This window comes from Salvelinus alpinus, chromosome 5, assembly GCF_045679555.1.
Source record: "Salvelinus alpinus chromosome 5, SLU_Salpinus.1, whole genome shotgun sequence".
NCBI lineage: Eukaryota > Metazoa > Chordata > Actinopteri > Salmoniformes > Salmonidae > Salvelinus > Salvelinus alpinus.
In genome coordinates this window covers 23,364,784-23,382,564 of record NC_092090.1, presented here as the reverse complement: position 1 = coordinate 23,382,564, position 17,781 = coordinate 23,364,784, and the positions used below count along the sequence as shown (strand labels likewise).

At 46.3% G+C, this 17,781-nt stretch overlaps 1 protein-coding gene across 1 annotated transcript in view; it reads right to left on the bottom strand.

Moving 5' to 3' along the window:
• Positions 1–1,530: 1,530 nt before the first annotated feature.
• Positions 1,531–17,781, bottom strand: part of slc24a5 (solute carrier family 24 member 5) — a 20,517-nt gene continuing 4,266 nt past the window's right edge. The window contains exons 5-9 of the mRNA XM_071401025.1: positions 16,546–16,646; positions 15,485–15,756; positions 14,272–14,478; positions 3,846–3,947; positions 1,531–2,338 (exon numbers count right to left, since the gene is read on the bottom strand). Coding sequence (XP_071257126.1) covers positions 2,016–2,338; positions 3,846–3,947; positions 14,272–14,478; positions 15,485–15,756; positions 16,546–16,646 — 1,005 coding nt within the window. The 3' untranslated portion in view covers positions 1,531–2,015. The remainder of the gene's footprint in view (positions 2,339–3,845; positions 3,948–14,271; positions 14,479–15,484; positions 15,757–16,545; positions 16,647–17,781) is intronic.

Sequence of the window (17,781 nt, the reverse complement as noted above, 5' to 3'; positions counted from 1 at the left end):
CATTCCATTTTTTGTTGTTGACCAAATGTGACATTCATTGACCATATAAAAACTAGGCTTGTGTGAAAAAATGAAGTAAATGCCACCTGCTGGTGACAGATTTTTGGCCCAGTTATCCCTCTCGCGTTGCCTCTTCCTCTGGTAATGACAAGATAAGGTCAGAGGAGTCCTGTTGAATATTAAAAAACAGCTTTATTTCCTGACTTAAGAGGTGAAAGGCAGTGTTGCTGGGTCATTCTCACTCACAGGTAGTATGGAGTCTGCATCGGGCTGCATCTCAAATCACACCCTGCACCCGTCAAACTCAACTCTGGACATTGAAGCCAGTTCCACTGCATTTTTTCTAATCAGGAAATGATTTAGGCATGGCTGCAATTAATAATCAGGTAGAACAGAAAACCAGCAGGCTCCAGACCTCATAGGGTAAGAGTTGAATAACCCTGCCCTACATACATTTAAGTTTACTTCTTTTGGCCAGAGATTTAATTTGGGGAAAGGTGTCATTTGAGATGTAGCCTTTATCTTGGATCCTGGTCTTGGCACCCAGTCCTGGGCCTGTATTCATAAATAGGTGTAGCCTTTATCTTGGATCCTGGTCTTGGCACCCAGTCCTGGGCCTGTATTCATAAAGAGGTGTAGCCTTTATCTTGGATCCTGGGCCTGTATTCATAAAGAGATGTAGCCTTTATCTTGGATCCTGGTCTTGGCACCCTGTCCTGGGCCTGTATTCATAAAGAGATGTAGCCTTTATCTTGGATCCTGGTCTTGGCACCCTGTCCTGGGCCTGTATTCATAAAGAGATGTAGCCTTTATCTTGGATCCTGGTCTTGGCACCCAGTCCTGGGCCTGTATTCATAAAGAGATGTAGCCTTTATCTTGGATCCTGGTCTTGGCACCCTGTCCTGGGCCTGTATTCATAAAGAGATGTAGCCTTTATCTTGGATCCTGGTCCTGGCACCCAGTCCTGGGCCTGTATTCATAAAGAGATGTAGCCTTTATCTTGGATCCTGGTCCTGGCACCCAGTCCTGGGCCTGTATTCATAAAGAGATGTAGCCTTTATCTTGGATCCTGGTCCTGGCACCCAGTCCTGGGCCTGTATTCATAAAGAGATGTAGCCTTTATCTTGGATCCTGGTCCTGGCACCCAGTCCTGGGCCTGTATTCATAAAGAGATGTAGCCTTTATCTTGGATCCTGGTCCTGGCACCCAGTCCTGGGCCTGTATTCATAAAGAGATGTAGCCTTTATCTTGGATCCTGGTCCTGGCACCCAGTCCTGGGCCTGTATTCATAAAGAGATGTAGCCTTTATCTTGGATCCTGATCTTGGCACCCAGTCCTGGGCCTGTATTCATAAAGTGTGTCAGTAGGAGTGTTGGTCTCGGACCAGTTTAGATCAGTGGTATTCAAACTTTTTCAGCGGGGCCTGCATTTTTTTCACCATAATTTCTCACGACTCCACCAATACATCAGCAAATAACCTTTAATTCATTGTATTTTTATCTCTTATCGAAACAAAAAGAAACCAATAAATACATTTACTCAATACAATTTTATTTTTCAAATTATCTTTCTCAAAAATGTTTGTATAGTGTCCCATACAATAATTTATACTGTTATTTTTGTAAATCTATATATTTTTTTAACTGTATTTGAATTTGGTGTTCCAACACTCCTAATCTGTCCACAAACCCAACTGCTAGTGGGGTCGCGACCCGACTTCGAATACCACTGATTTAGATCATAATGAATAAGAGGACATGGACACGGTGGACCTGATCCTATATCAGTACTCTTACTCTGAGACTCTGTGAATCTGGGCCTTGTATTTGGGTTCTGTATAAATGGTCTGAGTGTCAAGAGGTTGGTTCTGGGTGGTCTGGTTCTGGGGAGGGCTGCAGTGTGGACTCCATCGCTGCCACTCAGCCACTACACAGTCTGATGAGTGCAGCCTGCAGCAGCGCTGTGTGTGTGCTACCGTGTGTGTTATTGTAGGTCTCTGTGTGTTTATCAGTGTATCAGTCGCTGCACAGTCTGACAGGGTTGTTCCCTATGATGCCCAGTTCGTAGAGGATGGCCAGAGTGGCAAAAACAACATAGCAGAACAGAGAGACGATCCCCAGCTTCCAGTCCAGCTTCCAGCCGTTTATATGGACTGCCACGAAGAGAAAAACGATGGAGAGGAGGAGGGTGGCGGAGATGAAAACCAGACCGGTGCTGTTGACCTCCACAGGGTTGACCGTGTCCACAAACACTGTCTTAATGAACCAGGGAAGACCCAGACACAGCATGTCAAACACATTAGAACCCACGATGTTGGACATGGCCATGTCGGCTTTACCTGGAACAGAGCAGGAGAGGGGAGGAGCGAGGGGAGGAGAGAGAGAGGGGAGGAGAGGGGAGGAGAGAGAGAGGAGGAGCGAGTGGAGGAGAGAGAGGGGAGGAGAGAGGGGACAAGTAAGATGACATATAACACTATGTTGTACATGTCTGTTTTACCTACACTACATGACCAAAAGCATTTGGACACCTGCTCGTCGGGCATTAATATGTAGTCGCTGCTATAACAGCCTCCACTCTTCTGGGAAGGTTTTCCACTAGATGTTGGAACACTGCTGCAGGGACTTGCTTCCATTCAACAACGAGCATTAATGGGGTTGAACACTGATGTTGGGCAATTAGGCTTGGCTCGCAGTCGGCATTCCAATTCATCCCAAAGGTGTTCTATTGGGTTGAGGTCAGGGCTCTGTGCAGGCCAGTCAGGTTCTTCCACACTGATCTTGACCAACCATTTCTGTATGGACCTCGCTTTGTGCATGGGCCATTGTCATGATGACACAGGAAAGTGCCTTTCCCAAACTGTTGCCACAAAGTTGGAAGCACAGAATCGTCTAGAATGTCATTGTATGATGTAGCGTTACGATTTCCTTTCACTGTAACTAAGGGGCCTAGCCCGAACCATGAAAAACAGCCCAGACCATTATTCCTCCTCCACCAAACTTTACAGTTGGCACTATGTATTCTGGCAAGTAGCGTTCTCCTGGCATCCGCCAAACCCAGATTTATCCATCGGACTGCCAGCTGGTGAAGCGTAATTCATCAGTCCTGAGAACGCGTTTCCACTGCTCCAGAGTCCAACTGCGGCGAGCTTTACACCACTCCAGCCGACGCTTGGCATTACGCATGGTAATCTTAGGCTTGTGTGCAGCTGCTCGGCCATGGAAACCCATTTCATGAAGCTCCCGACGAACAGTTCCTGTGCTGACGTTGCTTCCAGAGGCAGTTTGGAACTAGGTAGTGAGTATTGCAACCAAGGACAGACAATATTTACTAGGTGCTTCAGCACTCGGCGGTCCAGGTCTGTGAGCTTATGTGGCCCACCACGTCGTGGCTGAGCCGTTGTTGCTCATAGACATTCTACTTCACAATAACAGCACGTACAGTTGACCGGGGCAGCTCTAACAGGGCAGAAATGAGACAAACTGACTTGTTGGAAAGGTGACATCCTGACGGTGCCACGTTGAAGGTCACTGAGCTCTTTAGTATGGGCCATTCTACTGCCAATGTTTGTCTATGGAGAATGCATGGCGGTGTGCTCGATTTTATACACCTGTCAGCAACGGGGTGTCCACATACTTTTGTGTATATAGTGTAAGAGAGAGATGGGACTTAAGTATGACTTGAACGATTATGATAAGGGGGACATCTAGTGGAATAAGTTGCAGCTGTGGGCTCCATTTCGCTCTGAAGTAATATGTCTCTATGTATCTACTGACCTAGAAAAGAGATGTATCTCAGGGGGACTAAAGGTCAGAAAGGATTAGAAATGAAGCTACAGTAGTAGTTACCTTCTCTGGCGACCATGACACTAGCCACTGTGTCTGGTATACTGGTCCCTGCAGCTAACAGAGTCAGGCCCATCACTGTGTCTGGGATACCCAGAGTCTCTCCTGTTATATACAACACAGAGAACACACCGTCAGATACACAAGACATATAGTCAGGCCCATCACTGTGTGGGATACCCAGAGTCTCTCCTGTTATATACAACACAGAGAACACACCGTCAGATACACAAGACATAGAGTCAGGCCCATCACTGTGTCTGGGATACCCAGAGTCTCTCCTGTTATATACAACACAGAGAACACACCGTCAGATACACAGGACATAGAGTCAGGCCCATCACTGTGTCTGGGATACCCAGAGTCTCTCCTGTTATATACAACACAGAGAACACACCGTCAGATACACAAGACATAGAGTCAGGCCCATCACTGTGTGGGATACCCAGAGTCTCTCCTGTTACATCTCAGACATACCACAGGGTCAGATAGAACACAACACAGGGTCAGATAGAACACAACACAGGGTCAGATAGAACACAACACAGGGTCAGATAGAACACAACATTTACATTTACATTTAAGTCATTTAGCAGACGCTCTTATTCAGAGCGACTTACAAGTTGGTGCATTCACCTTATGATGTCCAGTGGAACAACCACTTTACAATAGTGCATCTAACTCTAAGGGGGGGGGGGGGGGGGGTTAGAAGGATTACTTTATCCTATCCTAGGTATTCCTTAAAGAGGTGGGGTTTCAGGTGTCTCCGGAAGGTGGTGATTGATTCCGCTGACCTGGCGTCGTGGGGGAGTTTGTTCCACCATTGGGGTGCCAGAGCAGCGAACAGTTTTGACTGGGCTGAGCGGGAGCTGTACTTCCTCAGAGGTAGGGAGGTGAGCAGGCCAGAGGTGGATGAACGCAGTGCCCTTGTTTGGGTGTAGGGCCTGATCAGAGCCTGAAGGTACGGAGGTGCCGTTCCCCTCACAGCTCCGTAGGCAAGCACCATGGTCTTGTAGCGGATGCGAGCTTCAACTGGAAGCCAGTGGAGAGAGCGGAGGAGCGGGGTGACGTGAGAGAACTTGGGAAGGTTGAACACCAGACGGGCTGCGGCGTTCTGGATGAGTTGTAGGGGTTTAATCGCACAGGCAGGGAGCCCAGCCAACAGCGAGTTGCAGTAATCCAGACGGGAGATGACAAGTGCCTGGATTAGGACCTGCGCCGCTTCCTGTGTGAGGCAGGGTCGTACTCTGCGAATGTTGTAGAGCATGAACCTACAGGAACGGGTCACCGCCTTGATGTTGGTTGAGAACGACAGGGTGTTGTCCAGGATCACGCCAAGGTTCTTAGCGCTCTGGGAGGAGGACACAATGGAGTTGTCAACCGTGATGGCAAGATCATGGAACGGGCAGTCCTTCCCCGGGAGGAAGAGCAGCTCCGTCTTGCCGAGGTTCAGCTTGAGGTGGTGATCCGTCATCCACACTGATATGTCTGCCAGACATGCAGAGATGCGATTCGCCACCTGGTTATCAGAAGGGGGAAAGGAGAAGATTAATTGAGTGTCGTCTGCATAGCAATGATAGGAGAGACCATGTGAGGATATGACAGAGCCAAGTGACTTGGTGTATAGCGAGAATAGGAGAGGGCCTAGAACAGAGCCCTGGGGGACACCAGTGGTGAGAGCACGTGGTGCGGAGACAGATTCTCGCCACGCCACCTGGCAGGAGCGACCTGTCAGGTAGGACGCAATCCAAGCGTGGGCCGCGCCGGAGATGCCCAACTCGGAGAGGGTGGAGAGGAGGATCTGATGGTTCACAGTATCAAAGGCAGCCGATAGGTCTAGAAGGATGAGAGCAGAGGAGAGAGAGTTAGCTTTAGCAGTGCGGAGCGCCTCCGTGACACAGAGAAGAGCAGTCTCAGTTGAATGACTAGTCTTGAAACCTGACTGATTTGGATCAAGAAGGTCATTCTGAGAGAGATAGCAGGAGAGCTGGCCAAGGATGGCACGTTCAAGAGTTTTGGAGAGAAAAGAAAGAAGGGATACTGGTCTGTAGTTGTTGACATCAGAGGGATCGAGTGTAGGTTTTTTCAGAAGGGGTGCAACTCTCGCTCTCTTGAAGGCGGAAGGGACGTAGCCAGCGGTCAAGGATGAGTTGATGAGCGAGGTGAGGTAGGGGAGAAGGTCTCCGGAAATGGTCTGGAGAAGAGAGGAGGGGATAGGGTCAAGAGGGCAGGTTGTTGGGCGGCCGGCCGTCACAAGACGTGAGATTTCATCTGGAGAGAGAGGGGAGAAAGAGGTCAAAGCACAGGGTAGGGCAGTGTGAGCAGAACCAGCGGTGTCGTTTGACTTAGCAAACGATGATCGGATGTCGTCGACCTTCTTTTCAAAATGGTTGACGAAGTCATCTGCAGAGAGGGAGGAGGGGGGGGAGGGGGAGGAGGATTCAGGAGGGAGGAGAAGGTGGCAAAGAGCTTCCTAGGGTTAGAGGCAGATGCTTGGAATTTAGAGTGGTAGAAAGTGGCTTTAGCAGCAGAGACAGAAGAGGAGAATGTAGAGAGGAGGGAGTGAAAGGATGCCAGGTCCGCAGGGAGGCGAGTTTTCCCTCATTTCCGCTCGGCTGCCCGGAGCCCTGTTCTGTGAGCTCGCAATGAGTCGTCGAGCCACGGAGCAGGAGGGGAGGACCGAGCCGGCCTGGAGGATAGGGGACATAGAGAGTCAAAGGATGCAGAAAGGGAGGAGAGGAGGGTTGAGGAGGCAGAATCAGGAGATAGGTTGGAGAAGGTTTGAGCAGAGGGAAGAGATGATAGGATGGAAGAGGAGAGAGTAGCGGGGGAGAGAGAGAGAAGGTTGGGACGGCGCGATACCATCCGAGTAGGGGCAGTGTGGGAAGTGTTAGATGAGAGCGAGAGGGAAAAGGATACAAGGTAGTGGTCAGAGACTTGGAGGGGAGTTGCAATGAGATTAGTGGAAGAACAGCATCTAGTAAAGATGAGGTCAAGCGTATTGCCTGCCTTGTGAGTAGGGGGGGAAGGTGAGAGGGTGAGGTCAAAAGAGGAGAGGAGTGGAAAGAAGGAGGCAGAGAGGAATGAGTCAAAGGTAGACGTGGGGAGGTTAAAGTCACCCAGAACTGTGAGAGGTGAGCCATCCTCAGGAAAGGAGCTTATCAAGGCGTCAAGCTCATTGATGAACTCTCCAAGGGAACCTGGGGGGCGATAAATGATAAGGATGTTAAGCTTGAAAGGGCTGGTAACTGTGACAGCATGGAATTCAAAGGAGGCGATAGACAGATGGGTCAGGGGAGAAAGAGAGAATGTCCACTTGGGGGAGATGAGGATCCCAGTGCCACCACCCCGCTGACCAGAAGCTCTCGGGGTGTGCGAGAACACGTGGGCAGACGAGGAGAGAGCGGTAGGAGTAGCAGTGTTATCTGTGGTAATCCATGTTTCCGTCAGTGCCAAGAAGTCGAGGGACTGGAGGGAAGCATAGGCTGAGATGAACTCTGCCTTGTTGGCCGCAGATCGGCAGTTCCAGAGGCTGCCGGAGACCTGGAACTCCACGTGGGTCGTGCGCGCTGGGACCACCAGGCAGCGGCCACGCGGTGTGAAGCGTTTGTGTGGTCTGTGCAGAGAGGAGAGAAGAGGGATAGACAGACACATAGTTGACAGGCTACAGAAGAGGCTACGCTAATGCAAAGGAGATTGGAATGACAAGTGGACTACACGTCTCGAATGTTCAGAAAGTTAAACTTACGTTGCAAGAAATCTTATTGACTAAAATGATACAGTGCTGCTGAAGTAGGCTAGCTAGCAGTGGCTGCGTTGTTGACTTAGTTTGAAAGTGTAGCTGGCTAGGTAGCCTCGGTAACTGGCTAGGTAACCTAGACAATTACTCAAAACTACACAATTATCTTGACAGCAAAGACAACTATGTAGCTAGCTAACACTACACTAACCAAGTCGTTCCGTTGCAATGTAATGTAAATGTGATAGTCTCTACAGTGCTGCTATTCGGTAGACGTTGGCTAGCTGGCTAGCTGCTGGCTAGCTAGCAGTGTTTCCTACGTTAACAGGGACGACAAATAGCTGGCTAGCTAACTTCGGTAAATTACGATAATTACTCTAAACTAAACTACACACTCTAAACTACACAATTATCTCGGATACGAAGACAGCAAAGACAACTATGTAGCTAGCTAACACTACGCTAACGCTGGGTCAGATAGAACACAACACTGGGTCAGATAGAACACAACACAGGGTCAGATAGAACACAACACTGGGTCAGATAGAACACAACACTGGGTCAGATAGAACACAACGCTGGGTCAGATAGAACACAACACTGGGTCAGTTAGAACACAACACTGGGTCAGATAGAACACAACGCTGGGTCAGATAGAACACAACACTGGGTCAGATAGAACACAACGCTGGGTCAGATAGAACACAACACTGGGTCAGATAGAACACAACACTGGGTCAGATAGAACACAACACTGGGTCAGATAGAACACAACACTGGGTCAGATAGAACACAACACTGGGTCAGATAGAACACAACACTGGGTCAGATAGAACACAACACTGGGTCAGATAGAACACAACACTGGGTCAGATAGAACACAACACTGGGTCAGATAGAACACAACACTGGGTCAGATAGAACACAACACTGGGTCAGATAGAACACAACACTGGGTCAGATAGAACACAACACTGGGTCAGATAGAACACAACACTGGGTCAGATAGAACACAACACTGGGTCAGATAGAACACAACACTGGGTCAGATAGAACACAACACTGGGTCAGATAGAACACAACACTGGGTCAGATAGAACACAACACTGGGTCAGATAGAACACAACACTGGGTCAGATAGAACACAACACAGGGTCAGATAGAACACAACGCTGGGTCAGATAGAACACAACACTGGGTCAGATAGAACACAACACTGGGTCAGATAGAACACAACACAGGGTCAGATAGAACACAACACTGGGTCAGATAGAACACAACACTGGGTCAGATAGAACACAACGTTGGGTCAGATAGAACACAACACTGGGTCAGATAGAACACAACACTGGGTCAGATAGAACACAACACAGGGTCAGATACAACACAGGATCAGATATGTCATACATCGCAGTCAGGCCCATCACTGTATCTGGGACACCCAGGGTCTATCCTAACATAGAGAGCATAGGTAGATAAAACACACATGATGCAGGTAGATATAACACACATGATGCAGGTAGATATAACACACATGATGTAGGTACATAAAACACACATGATGCATGTAGAGATAACACACATGATGCAGGTAGATATAACACACATGATGCAGGTAGATATAACACACATGATGTAGGTACATAAAACACACATGATGTAGGTACATAAAACACACATGATGTAGGTAGATAAAACACACATGATGTAGGTACATAAAACACACATGATGTAGGTAGATAAAACACACATGATGTAGGTACATAAAACACACATGATGTAGGTACATAAAACACACATGATGCAGGTAGATATAACACACATGATGCAGGTAGATATAACACACATGATACAGGTAGAGATAACACACAGGATACAGGTAGAGATAACACACAGGATACAGGTAGAGATAACACACAGGATACAGGTAGATAAAACACACAGGATACAAGTAGAGATAACACACAGGATACAGGTAGATATAACACACATGATACAGGTAGAGATAACACACAGGATACAGGTAGAGATAACACACAGGATACAGGTAGAGATAACACACATGATACAGGTAGAGATAACACACAGGATACAGGTAGATATAACACACATGATACAGGTAGAGATAACACACAGGACACAGGTAGATATAACACACAGGATACAGGTAGAGATAACACACAGGATACAGGTAGATAAAACACACAGGATACAAGTAGAGATAACACACAGGATACAGGTAGCGATAACACACAGGATACAGGTAGAGATAACACACATGATGCAGGTAGAGATAGCACACAGGATACAGGTAGAGATAACACACAGGACACAGGTAGAGATAACACACAGGATACAGGTAGAGATAACACACAGGATACAGGTAGAGATAACACACATGATGCAGGTAGAGATAACACACAGGATACAGGTAGAGATAACACACAGGATACAAGTAGATATAACACACAGGACATAGGTAGAGATAACACACAGGATACAGGTAGAGATAACACACAGGATGCAGGTAGATAAAACACACAGGATACAGGTAGATAAAACACACAGGATACAGGTAGATATAACACAGGGAACACAATAAGAAAGGCTTCAGGTGGACAACAGTGCAAAATGGTTTAGAAACACTACTTTAAAGGAGTCCTCTCTTCCCCATTTATTTTATTTAACCTTTATTTAACTAGGCAAGTCAGTCAAGAACAAATTCTTATTTACAATGACGGCCTACCCCAGCCAAACAGTAACCCAGGCGACGCTGGGCCAATTGTGCACCGCCTTATGGGACTCCCAATCACAGCCGGTTGTGATACAGCTTGGAATCAAACCAGGGTCTGTAGTGACGCCTCTAGCACTGAGATGCAGTGCCTTAGACCGCTGCGCCACTCGGGAGCCCATCACTCTCTCATCCCTCCCTCCATCCCTTCTTCCATCTTTCCACCCTGTACCTCCTCACAAATCCCAAGCCTTACTGGTCACATTACAAAGTTCAGACGACAGAGAAACACCATAGGGAAATACACACACATGCCCCCATTGATGAACTCTTTATTTTCTCTCCCCCATCTCCCTCTTTCTCACCCCCACCCTCTCTCTCACCCCCCCCCCCCCCTCTCTCTCTCTCTCTCTCTCTCTCTCTCTCTCTCATGTGAGCTGTTCTGAAGGTTAAAACATAATAATCCCATTATACTCTCATGTCTACCAACGTCACATGACAACATCAGTCCTCAACGCTGATGTAAGGTCAGTTCTTTGTGTTTTCTCTGGGATAGCTGATCCTAGATCTGTGCCTAGAGGCTACTCCCACCCGAAGCTCACATGACGTCTCCTGGCAGCCATGCAGTTTGTGAGGTGAAGCAGGCGGTAATCTGACTGCTGTGTGTGCGTCTGTGTGTGTATGTGTGTGCACACGTTGCGGATGTGTGCATGTTGTGTGTGTACGTGCGTCTGTCCATGTCTGCGTCTGTGTTTAATGTGTTTAAGTGTACCTGCGTCTGTGTTTAATGTGTTTAAGTGTACCTGCGTCAGTGTTTAATGTGTTTAAGTGTACCTGCGTTTGTGTTTAATGTGTTTAAGTGTACCTGCGTCTGTGTTTAATGTGTTTAAGTGTACCTGCGTTTGATGTGCCTTCATTTGCATGCCTCTGCATGTGTGCATGCGTTCACACGTGTGTGTATCCATGCGTGTGTATGTGTGTAATCCCGGTGCTGGCTGGGCTGGTGTCTGTTCACCGGGCCATTGGAGCTCCACTAAGCCTGTAGGACCCAGCTCTGCTCTGGAATCCCAGGAATCAGCATGTGACTCGACTCTAACATCTGACATGTTCTCATATACTTTCTACACCTCCTCGTTTGGACTTCCTCTCTCTGATTGAGTAACATGAAAAGGGTTTAAACTAATGTGATTCCTTCTTTTCATGTAAAAACTGCAAATGTTTTGCTCAATAACACCTGCAGTCTGGAAGCAGGCACTTAGACCACATACACACACAAGTTATACCACTAAGGTACAACACATTTGCACAGAAATAATTATACAATTGTTGTGGAGACACAACAACGGTTCAGACAAACTCAAACATTGTGTCAAATGTGTTGTACACCAGATGTACAACCTGAGTGTACACAGCGCCGAAGGCAATATATTGAGGAAGGATGTATTGTGTATTGAGGATATATTGTGAAAAGCATTGATAAAAATGACATTGATATCCGACAGGTGGCGTCACTCCTACGCAAAGCTCGTCCCTTAACCAGACAATGCAGAGAGAATCGTCACTTTGTCTGACATCAGACATTGGTAACACTGATGTAGAGGAGCCTGACTTACCTAGTGATCAACATGTATATATTTACTTACGATAGTGACACTCCAGACCAGTGTTTATATATATATATACAGTATATACAGTGCCTTGGGAAAGTATTCAGACCCCTTAACTTTTTCAACATTTTGTTAGGTTACAGCATTATTCAAAAATGTATTGAATAATTTCTCCCCCTCATCAATCTACACACAATAGCCCATAATGACAAAGCAAAAACTGGTTTTTAGACATTTTTGCTAATTTATAAAAAATAAAAAACTGAAATCATATTTACATAAGTATTCAGTCCCTTTACTCAGTACTTTGTTGAAGCACCTTTGGAAGCGATTACAGCCTTGAGTCTTCTTGGGTATGATGCTACAAGCTTGGCACACATGTATTTGGGGAGTTTCTCCCATTCTTCTCTGCAGATCCTCTCAAGCTCTGTCAGGTTGGACAGGGAGCGTTGCTGCACAGCTTTTTCAGGTCTCTTCAGAGATGTTCGATCAGGTTCAACTCCGGGCTCTGGCAAGGCCACTCAAGGACATTCAGAGACTTGTCCCAAAGTCACTCCTGTGTTGTCTTGGCTGTGTGCTTAGGGTCGTTGTCCTGTTGGAAGGTGAACCTTCGCCCTAGTCTGAGGTCCTGAGCGCTCTGGAGCAGGTTTTCATCAAGGATCTCTCTGTACTTTGCTCCATTCATCTTTGCCTCGATCCTGACTAGTCTCCCAGTCCATGCGGCTGAAAAACACCCCCACAGCATGATGCTGCCACCACCATGCTTCACCGTAGGGATGGTACCAGGTTTCCTCCAGACGTGACGCTTGGCATTCAGTCCAAAGAGTTCAATCTTGGTTTCATCAAAGCACAGAATCTTGTTTCTCATGGTCTGAGAGTCTTTAGGTGCCTTTTGGCAAACTCCAAGTGGGCTGTCATGTGCCTTTTACTGAGGAGTGGCTTCCGTCTGGCCACTCTAGCATAAAGGCCTGATTGGTGGAGTGCTGCAGAGATGGTTGTCCTTCTGGAAGGTTCTCCCATCTCCACAGAGGAACTCTGGAGCTCTGTCAGAGTGACCATCGGGTTCTTGGTCACGTCACAGACCAAGACCCTTCTCCCCGATTGCTCATTTTGGCCGGGCAGCCAGCTCTAGGAAGAGTCTTGATCGTTCCAAAACGCTTCCATTTAAGAATGATGGAGGCCACGGTGTTCTTGAGGACCTTCAATGCTGCAGACATTTTTTGGTACCCTTCCCCAAATCTGTGCCTCGACACAATTCTGTCTTGGAGCTCTACAGACAATTCCTTTGACCTCATGGCTTGGTTTTTACTCTGACATGCACTGTCAACTGTGGGACCTTATATAGACAGGTGTTTGCCTTTCCAAATCATGTCCAATCAATTGAATTTACCACTGTGATCAATGGAAACAGGATGCACCTGAGCTCAATTTCGAGTCTTATACGTTATGTAAATAAGGTATTTCTGTTTTATTTTTTATAAATTTGCCCAAAAAACAAACTGTTTTCGCTTTGTCATTATGGGGTATTGTGTGTAGATTGCTGAGGATTAAACAAAAATGTTATACATTTTAGAATAAGGCTGTAACATAACAAAATGGCAGCTTCATTAAATAGTACCCAGAAAACATCAGTCTCAATGTTAACAGTGAAGAGGCGACTCCGGGGATGCTGGCCTTCTACGCAGAGTTGCAAAGAAAAAGCCATATCTCGGACTGGCCAATAAAAATTAAATATTAGATGGGCAAAAGAACACAGACACTGGACAGAGGAACTTTGCACTGTTCTGTGAAGGGAGTAGTACACAGTGTTGTACGAGATCTTCAGTTTCTTGGCAATTTCTCGCATGGAATAGCCTTCATTTCTCACAACAAGAATAGACTGACGAGTTTCCGAAGAAAGTTTTTTGTTTCTGGCCATTTTGAGCCTGTAATCGAACCCACAAATGCTGATGCTCCAGATACTCAACTAGTCTAAAGAAGGCCAGTTTTATTGCTTCTTTAATCAGAACAACAGTTTTCAGCTGTGCTAACATAATTGCAAAAGGGTTTTCTAATGATCAATTAGCCTTTTAAAATTATAAACTTGGATTAGCTAACACAACGTGCCATTGGAACACAGGAGTGATGGTTGCTGATAATGGGCCTCTGTACGCCTATGTATATAAAATCTGCTGTTTCCAGCTACAGTAGTCATTTACAACATTAACAATGTCTACACTGTATTTCTGATCAATTTGATGTTATTTTAATGGACCAAAATTGTGCTTTTCTTTCAAAAACAAGGACATTTCTAAGTGACCCCAAACTTTTGAACGGTGGTGTATATATATATATATATATATATATATTTACCTACGATAGTGACCATCCAGACCAGTACGTATGTGAAGGCTGAGATCCAGACAGCGGACATAAAGAAGGTGAACATGAACCATTTTTTCCAGAACCGTCTCCTGCAGTCTGGAATAGTCAGGTAGAGAATCACGATGGCCGGGAGGGACAGCACCCACAGGATTCGCTTCAGGTCGTTCTCTGGCATCGAGAACACACTCTTGTGGTCTGGAACACACACACACAGAGAGAAAACACAAGGAGTGTCAATCCCTGTTCTCATATGAAACACACAGGTGTGATTTACTTGAAAAAGTTCTCACACAAATTGTGACATTTTATGTAGAAGCCAGAGAAAGCGTTCAAGAGAAAATATGTGTGTGTGTGTGATTCTCAGATCTGTGTTTTGATTAGCGGCACCTCTTGCTGTGTTGTTGTTGCTTGGCAGGAACATTTTTGCAATTTGCTCTCCTCTGTCCCCACAAACTCCCCACTGGAGTAAATCGCCCTCACACACACACACACACACACACACACACACACACACACACACACACACACACACACACACACACACACACACACACACACACACACACACACACACACACACACACACACACACACACACACACACACACACACACACACACACACACACACACACACACACACACCTTCCTCAGTCTGCATGGCATCAATGTGTCATATACCAGAGCGGTGTGTGTGTGTGTGTGCAGTAGTGTAAAGTACATAAGAAACAATACTTGAAAGTACTACTTAAGTAGTTTTTTGGGGTATCTGTTCTTTACTTTACTATTTATATTTTTGAGAACTTTTGCTTTTACTTCACCACATTCCTAAAGAAAATTATATACTTTTTACTCCATACATTTCCCTGACACCCAAAAGTAGTCGTTACATCCTGTATGCTTAGCAGGACAAGAAATGGTCTAATTCACACACTTATTAAGAGAACATCCCTGGTCATCCCTACTGCCTCTGATCTGGGGGACTCACTAAACACATGCTTAGTTTGTAAATGATGTCTGAGTGTTGGAGTGTGCCTCTGGCTATCCGTAAATTAAAAAAACAAGAACATTATGCCGTCTGGTTTGCTTAATATAAGTAATTTTTAATTGTATGTTTTCGCAATTATATTTACTTTTGATTACTTAAGTATATTTAAAACCAAATACTTTAAAACTTTTACGTGACAGATAGAGTCAGCTACCCTCTGGTATCTCATTCAGGCCGTGCAGACTGAGGGAAATGTGTGAGTATCCTGAATCATCCTGGAAGATTCCGCTGTCGCTTCTAGAACGTCTGTGGACCCTCAGAGTGGTGTCGACCAATGGCTGTGTCTCGCTGTGATCCCCGGAACCTTTCCCCAGGCAAGTACAGCAGGGGCTGAACCTCCTCAGAACACACTCACTGATCCTCAGGTCAAAACACAACACTACGATGTACACCCCATAGACCAGCAACAGACAGGCTGCATCATACCTGGGGAGAGGGGAGGAGAGGGAATGGGAGGAGAGGGTTGGGGAGGGGTGTAGAGGAGATGGGAGGAGAGGAGAGAAGAGGAGAGGAGAGGAGAGAAGAGAAGAGGAGAGGGGAGGAGAGGGGAGGTTAGGAGAGGGGATGGGAGGGAATGGGAGGAGAGGGGTGGGGAGGGGAGGAGAGGAGACGGGAGGAGAGGGGTGGGGAGGGGAGGAGAGAAGAGGGGAAGGGAGGAGATTTGAGGAAAGAAGAAGAGAGGAGGGAAGAGGAGAGTTAAATGCTAATAAAAAACGAATACAATCACTTGTACATGTATATTAGAACTGATTGGTTTATGACTCTGTATCCGGCAGTAATAAAATAGGAAGGTTGTGTACCTAGGAGGATTGTTGATAATTAGTATCACACCGCTGGGCTGTAAAGTGTTACTGCATGCTGAGATTGAGGAAGTGGAGTTGAACACAGATACTTACCAGTACACACAGGGCACTTTAACTTTATTGTCAAAGACAATCAATTCTCAATGACATGTAAAAGTTCCACTGTCCTGGAAAAGTTATACTGTTGCAAACACACACAGAAGGCACTCCCTACACACACAGAAGGCACTAGCTACACCGCACCTACACCACACACACACACACACACACACACACACACACACACACACACACACACACACACACACACACACACACACACACACACACACACACACACACACACACACACACACACACACACACACACACACACACACACACACACACACACACACACACACACACTTACCAGTAGACTTTGTTGTCTGAAATGATGGCTATAACAGCAGAGATAGAGATGGCGTAAGCTAGACAGTCCCGGAACAGAGGCCAACAGGTCAGACGACCCACCTAGGACAGAAAACACAGCTTATAGTACACACACACACACACACACACACACACACACACACACACACACACACACACACACACACACACACACACACACACACACACACACACACACACACACACACACACACACACACACACACACACACACACACACACACACACACACACACAGGGCCTGCCTGCTCATTAGGCGACCGCCTATGGTGGCAGATTGACTAGATGCACCTCCAGCAACACATTAAACCTCACATAATTCTACCCAAACAATGTCAATTTCTCTCAACCAGTTGAATATGGGCTTTTTAGGTCAGCGCTGATGCCGCCCTTTGGAGCGCTAACATTCTGTCAGGCAAATCATCTAGCACATATAGGATATGGTAGAAAGAATATGTGGCCTTTTCTGTAAGGGAAAGGGGGATACCTAGTCAGTTGTCCAACTGAATGTATTCAACTGAAATGTGTCTTCCGCATTTAACCCAACCCCTCCGAATCAGAGAGGTGCAGGGCACTGCCTTAATCGACATCCACGTCTTCAGCACCCGGGGAACAGTGGGTTAACTGCCTTGCTCAGGGGCAGAACAACAGATTTTTACCTTGTCAGCTCAGGGATTCGATCCAGCAGCCTTTCGGTTACTGGCCCAACGCTCTAACTACTTGGCTACCTGCCTGTAGCTCACAGGCTGGAGATAAAATGTATGACAATGTAAATAGACAGAAACTTCTTACATCATGCAGGTTGTTCCAATCAAGTAGTTTAACCTAAATGGCGCCCAATCAAATAAAAATTGCGCCGACATGTTAACAAACAACCTACCCTAAAAACAGGATAGGTCAAAGTAAAACGGACAATCAGGCTACTCACAACTGCTGTACAGGAGATTCATCCCGTGGGCCAAACTGTCATGATCAGTGGTTTCAGGTTTGTATCCAGACATTTATGATGAGCTGATCATAGCAAAGAAGAAAATACTTGTGCATTTCCAGCTGTAATAACACACTGCAAAGAGAGATATCTCCTCCTGATAAAGTTGGGTAGCTGATATTCAGAGCTTAAATAGCCAAATCACAGGAATCAGGACTAATAAAGCCAATGCAACGGCCTGTTTGACAATCGGTGGTCCTACCACAT